General features: G+C 35.4%; 2 protein-coding genes across 2 annotated transcripts; one reads left to right on the top strand and one right to left on the bottom strand.

The window, feature by feature from the left end:
• Positions 1-243: 243 nt before the first annotated feature.
• Positions 244-1,032, bottom strand: LOC137738853 (glycine-rich protein-like). The gene is made up of 2 exons (XM_068478327.1): positions 954-1,032; positions 244-672 (listed from the first exon to the last, which is right to left on the bottom strand). The coding sequence occupies exons 1-2, from the start codon at positions 1,030-1,032 to the stop codon at positions 413-415; spliced, it is 339 nt and encodes a 112-aa protein (XP_068334428.1). The 3' UTR covers positions 244-412.
• A 2,572-nt stretch (positions 1,033-3,604) lies between these two features.
• On the top strand, positions 3,605-4,018 carry LOC137740439 (uncharacterized). Its single transcript, XM_068480310.1, has one exon. The coding sequence runs from the start codon at positions 3,605-3,607 to the stop codon at positions 4,016-4,018; it is 414 nt and encodes a 137-aa protein (XP_068336411.1).
• The last annotated feature ends 2,426 nt before the right edge of the window (positions 4,019-6,444 follow it).

The following is a 6,444-nucleotide window of genomic DNA, read 5'->3' as shown; positions in this document are numbered from 1 at the left end:
CAAATCCATTCCCAATAAGACTTCCTATCTAATCTCAAATTCCAATAACCAAGATCACATATTCATACTTATACTCATATTCTTACAAATTGGATACAAAACGTTACTTGTATATGTCATTGATTTCGTATATCATCAATCGATAACATGCATTACACAGGTACTTAAATTTGTTCACGAAATTAATTAAAGAGCACTCAAACCATGAGATTATAACTGAGTACGCTAGCACTCGTGATTAACTTTATTTTTGCATATGCCTCTCGCTAGTGAAGTTTTATTCGATTCATACATAGGAATACGATCGAGGGAAGTGCTTCAAGCATATTAAGAACATGCATTAGAACATAATTAGATAATTAATTAAGCACACTGCATGCATGGGCATGCAGAAGCCTAATTAACTAATGAACTAGTTGTGAGGTTGTGCATCAACAGCCTGACCAGCATGATTGCAGCACCTTAGGCACTCTCTTCCATTGTAACTCCATCTGCAACAACCATAGTAGCAACGCCCTCCACGGACTCCTCCTCCATTTCCGCCATGACCTCCTCCACCGTAACCCCCACGACCAGGGTTGCCACCATACCCACCTCGCCCAGGATCTCCTTGGTACCCGCCACCATACTTGGCGTCACCTACACCATTGGGATTTGTAGTAGTCTCCGCAGCTGAAAGTCATGTAAGGAACATACGTTTAAATGAGGTGACAGTATTTCATTTATTCAAATATATCATTGTGAATTTGAAACCTAATTTAATTTTAAGTAGCATATACTTGTACTATATCTATTTGGTGAATAAAATTAAGTACACTAGTATTAAGTTGTGGAAAGTACAACAAATTAAGCTCACAAATTGTACGTATAACTTTGCTTAGCAACTTTGGTGACACTAGGAAGCTAGCAATATATAATTTCTACAAAAATTAGAAGGGAAAAGTTAAGCTCACCATTTGCGGCCACTTCAGAGGAAATGAGAAGGACAATGGCAAGCAAAAGACCAAAGTAAATGAAAGTCTTGGAAACCATTTTTGTTCAACTGAAAGGAGAGTAGAATACTTGGAAATTAAGAAGCATTCTTGCCTCTATTTATAGAGAAAAATAGAGGGCAGTGTACAATAAATCTACAAGTTAACCCCGTAGGCCACACCACCGCACACGTACAGTGTAGACTGTGTAGTTGGAGGTTGAGGAGTTGCCTTCCCAAATTTATTAAATTTAAAACACGTATATCTTTTCTTAATTACTGATCAGTGTTCTCATTGCTCTGATATTCAATTTATTTTTTTGATTAATAACAGTGATGAGTACAAACTGTCTTAACATTATGAAGCAATTTTACTAGCTATTAGAAAGATCGAGAACGTGCACCAGGATTAATTAGTCTAATTCATTAACTAATCGATTTGTTAAAATGTGAGCGTCCAATGCAAAACTGATCAACGATGAATAGACATGCACTGATTTTTTAAACACTAGAAAAGACGATATTTGATATGGGAACTTTTGAAATAATTTGTAGATTAGAATCGAGATAAATGATATGTAATTAGGATTGAAATAAATGAATATCACTGTCACTCGTAAATTGAATAAGATTGTAATTTTGACTCTGGCGGGGGGCTCCATGTTATACACATGCCTTGGACATATGTCAGTGAGAGTCAGAAAGATCATGACAAATTAAGTTGCATGGGGACTACTCTATAAAAATAGTCTTGGGCATACATGCATGTCTGCAGGTCAATCTTCAATGAATAGATTGCATGGAGGGAGCCTGCAAATTGCAATTCAGACCACTCGCTCATCTCATACAGCTTCGACCGACATATAATTGGTAATACTCTCTTGTTGTTTTAAATACAAAAGATGTTCAGAAATCTGAATTGAGAATTCGAATAAACAAGAGAGTGTTCTTAATCAAATGAATTAAAACGGCGCATGCAAAACAGTAACCCGTGGGTGGATTCATATAGGGATTCGGGAGGTTCTGGGACTCTCCGGAAGTCCGAAGAAACACCAATGATCGACCTTCGAAATCCTCCAACAATTTGGACTACTGCAGCATAGAGGCTTGTTGCCTCCATGGATGTGCATGCAGAAGTGCTTATAACGAAGAAGAAGAGGTTTCTAATTTTTGTTTTAATCCTCCAAATCGTCGCAACCTCCCAACTTTAAACTCAAGTTACCCTATCCCGTAGCACCATTTGCAGCTCCACCACCTCTAGCTACCTAAATTTATTTCTTCCAAATTCATTTAAGTTTTTTAATCCTAAACTCTAGTCTCAACTCCCAATTGTAATATGTATGTTATATTAACAAATTTCATCTTTGTAGAGTCATTAATGGATGCGTTATGTTACTGAGGAGAATTTGTTGGTTTTATTACCTTTGCGATGAATCTTGATTATTATTATTTTATTTTTTTGCCATGGTTATCCACCCCTTCTAGGGGCCTAGAAAACTCACAGAGGCATTTCAGCTTTCTTCTAGCCATAGTCAAGCAGACTCACCAGTTTGGAGCCTCAAACTTGGGACCTCTGTGTTTTTTGTATTTTGAGAGCCGAAATCCGCATCCTTACTACTGAGTCACTTGATGTGGTTGATTAATTTTGATTATTTAATTAACCAAATTCAATAAAAAATAATGCTATAAAATCAAACTAGTCTAATATTTATTTTTAAAACTTTTATCTTGAAATCCTCTAATTTTAAAATCCTAAATCCGCGGCTGCAGTAACCCTTTTTATTTTTCTTTCTCTTTCTTTGCGAGTGATATTATGTCTCGAGTGGAAGTGGGAGAAAGAATAACACAGCCACACGCATAGAGAAATGCAAAATCAGTGTGTTTTCTCACCGAAAGGTTATTTCTGCTCAGTTTGACAACGCGTCCTCTGTGGTCAATTTATTCGGAATTTGACTTTTCAGAATTGTCTAGGGCCAATTGGATTTGAATGGTTCATTTTACTTTAACAAATATTAATATAATATGTTATATGACTTTCAAATGTCATCAAATTGAACCCAAGTTATTTGACTTAAAAGTAATCTATTACTGAAGGCATCCGAAGTGGAAGAAGATACTCGGAACTTATTCTTTAAAAAAAATAAAAAAAATAAAAGAGGTTTTAAAAAAATACCAAGCCATTCTTAGAGTCAAGTATACATTAGATTTTTCTAAATTACGAAAATGAAGATTCAAATTTGAGTGCAAAAAATAAAACAGACTGTTCTGGTTATTTTCGATAATTTCAAATCTGGGAGCCAAACAATTTAGCAATCAGAGTTACAAGTAGTTGATTGATTTGAATTCAACTACAACATTAAAGATAAATACAAAGCAATCGACCACTTACAACGTCGGTTGGTCTATTTTCATTTTCTTTCCTTTAGTTGGCTGGTAAAGTTGATTAACGTTTGTTTACAGAGACAAAGTCCAAAAAACCTATGGATTAGAGAAACAAGGGGCCAAAAAACAAAATAGTGCCTCATGCATGTGTTTATAAATAATTAACATTTCCATCGCTTGTTTAATTTACAACCAAAATACAAATCAATCCTAATTTCCTTGTGATCAATTCCCAAGCTAGCATAAGAGAAGATGAGTGTAGAAGTGTTGGATGGTGCCACCATTGTCAACTTTGTGGAAGATGAAGAAGCATTCAGCCTCTCACTTCGCGACCGTTTTGCTCATCTCGACACCAACCATGATGGTCTGCTTTCTTATGCAGAGATGCTGAAGGAGTTTCGGTCTCTGAGGGTCTTTGAGACCCACTATGGCATTGATGTGAAGCTAGACCCCGAAGAGATTGCTTATGTCTACGACTCGCTGTTCGTGCAGTTTGATCATGACTCGAACGGGGCGGTTGATTTGGAGGAGTTCAAGGCTGAAACCAAGCGGATGATGCTTGCTATGGCCAATGGGATGGGGTTCTTGCCAGTTCAAATGGTGCTGGAAGAAGATAGCTTCCTGAAGAAAGCAGTGGAAAAGGAGTACTCCGGTACCAAAGTTTAAGCAGCTGATTAATTAAGCACTTTTAATATATTGTACTTTTCTATTTAATTACGAAGAGCCTTCTGCATTGTTGACTTTTATGTTCAAGTTCCATAAAAAATAAATGAGGATGATGAGATCGAAGATAGCTAAAGTAAATGTTTGTAAAATTCAATTACAATTTTATCTAAGTTTCTACTGAATTTATACAAATATTTCTTACCGAAATCTCTTCTTCTATTTTTACTTTGTACTCCTAATCATGAGTAAGATTGCTACAAATGGTTACAAAAATAAACACATCTCGGGAGTTGGAACGAAGGAGAGGATGTTTTCACCGAACTGTAAGATTTTACCATGTGTGTGAGTTTGCCACATCATTTTATCTGTATTATATTAAATAAGAAATAGAATTATACATGTATTAGGAGATAAATAATATAATTATTTATATCAAAATTGATTGGGAATAGAACTCTGAGGGAGTGGTTTACGCCACTCACATAATGGGATGACAGTTTTCCTTAATAGGAGGAAACTGTCAATAGTTGGATATATATATGGATTTGGTCTCTCCTCTCACGATTACGTTCATTAAGAAGTTTTCCCTATTGAAACTGAACACCAATTGCCAGAGAGGAGAAGGCTAATTCAAGAACCATTTACTATGAATTCATCAAGTAAGTTTTACAGATTGTTTCTATAGAGTCAATGCTGTATTTGATTGTGATGTTAATTGTAGTTCCTTGTATTTAATTGGTTTAGATTCTTTATTTGAAAAACACCAACATGTGGTATCAGAGCCACCAGTTAAATCATGAACTCAATTATTTTGACTTAAAGAATATAAAGCTGAAACGGTGCCGTTTGTCTTTTGGGTATAAAACTTCACTTTTCTTTCGCTATTCTGGGTATAACAATGAACTCCTTCTCTTCAATTCTTATATGGCGGCTGTTCAATTTTTTTTCTTTTCTGATCTTGATATTTGAGATTGATCTCAATTTTATCAACTCTACTTTTCGTCTTATATTAAAGGTATGGACCTTAATTTAGTTTTCTGCCATTTCGATCATTATTTCATCAAAATTCTATAATCTTGTCTAATTAAATCAGATAAAGTTTACATTTTGTTTAAAATTATTACTGTAATCGTTTATTTTGAGTTCGTTTTCGATTATGGTTATAGTTGTGAACCTTGTCTGAATCATATTAGAATTCATTGGAAATCAAATTTAGTTGAATTGATTTGTCTGATGGCCTTCTGTAAATTTTTTTTTGTTTTTTGTCAATATCTTGGATCGACAAAATATGAATTCTGGGTTGGTTTTATTAAGATGTTCAATTTGCTACCAAAGTGGTTTATTTGAAATTTTGCTCTTAAGAAATCAAGTTTCGTTTAACCAGATTATGGTTTATGAACTGTAACAAGTAAAATTAGCCTCCAAAGGGGTTGTTTTTGCTGGGATTAGTCATAAGCTAATGTATAGTGAGCAATGGAAAACTTGGATTATGTATTGTTCTTCTTGCCTAAAGGTGTGGATTGACATAATTTCTGGTGCTTTATTCTTGGCTATGCAAATGTTTGAATGTTCATCTAAATATATAGAATGGTTTCTTGCCCAAAGGTGTAACCAGTTTCTATAGTTGAATATGGAGAAAGCTTGTTCAACTTTCTTGTCATAGATATTATGAAATTCAAACACTTACGAAATTCTGAACAACTTTCAGGTCTCAATATTCTGAATCTCATCAATATTGAGAAATTAAATGGGAACAACTTCAAAACATGGAAGCAGCAAATTGACATGAATCTGGGACTTTTGGAGTTTGCGATTGCTTTCAAGCAGCCTAAGCCACATGCCTTGACTACCGAGAGTACAAAAGAACAGAAAGATGCATTTGAAAAATGGGAAAGAGCAAATGAAATGTCCCTGCTTATTATGCAAAGTGCTATGGAGGAACATATTAGAGGAGGCATACCTTCATGTGATTTGGCTAAGGATTATTTGACAGCTATTGAGGAAAAATACAAGAGGTCAGATAAAGTGGAGGCAGGGTCTTATTTATCCTCTCTCACTTCTGCCAAGTTTGATGGGATTGGGAGCATCAGAGAACACCTACTCAAGCTTGTCAATATTGCCAACAAGCTGAACAACTTGGATGTGCCGATTTCTGAGCAATTTCTAGTGCACATGGCACTTGGTTCTTTATCAGCTGAATATGAACAGGTCAAAATCAACTACAACACACAAAAGGAATCCTGGAGTGTTAATGAACTGATTGCAATCTGTTGTCAAGAGGAAGAAAGGCTCAAGAAAGGCAAGGAAGAAGCTGTCAACCTTGTGAATATGGGCAAAGGGAAGAAAGCTGCTGCATTCAACAAATTTGGAAATGCTAGGAACTTTCCAATCAAATCTGTAAAATTCAAAGCAGGTTCTTCTTCTGG

The sequence above is a fragment of the Pyrus communis genome, chromosome 7, assembly GCF_963583255.1.
Source record: "Pyrus communis chromosome 7, drPyrComm1.1, whole genome shotgun sequence".
NCBI classification, from domain to species: Eukaryota; Viridiplantae; Streptophyta; class Magnoliopsida; order Rosales; family Rosaceae; genus Pyrus; species Pyrus communis.
The sequence above is the reverse complement of the archived record's forward strand: the minus strand, read 5'-3'. Positions and strand labels throughout refer to the sequence as shown.

What these genes read in the sequence shown, in the direction of transcription:
- LOC137738853 (XM_068478327.1), bottom strand. Translation starts at nt 1,032, where the DNA reads ATGGTTTCCAAGACTTTCATTTACTTTGGTCTTTTGCTTGCCATTGTC. An exon ending in CTCTGAAGTGGCCGCAAATG is followed by an intron (nt 673 to 953) that starts GTGAGCTTAACT and finishes CATGACTTTCAG; the next exon opens with CTGCGGAGACTACTACAAAT.
- LOC137740439 (XM_068480310.1), top strand. Translation starts at nt 3,605, where the DNA reads ATGAGTGTAGAAGTGTTGGATGGTGCCACCATTGTCAACTTTGTGGAA.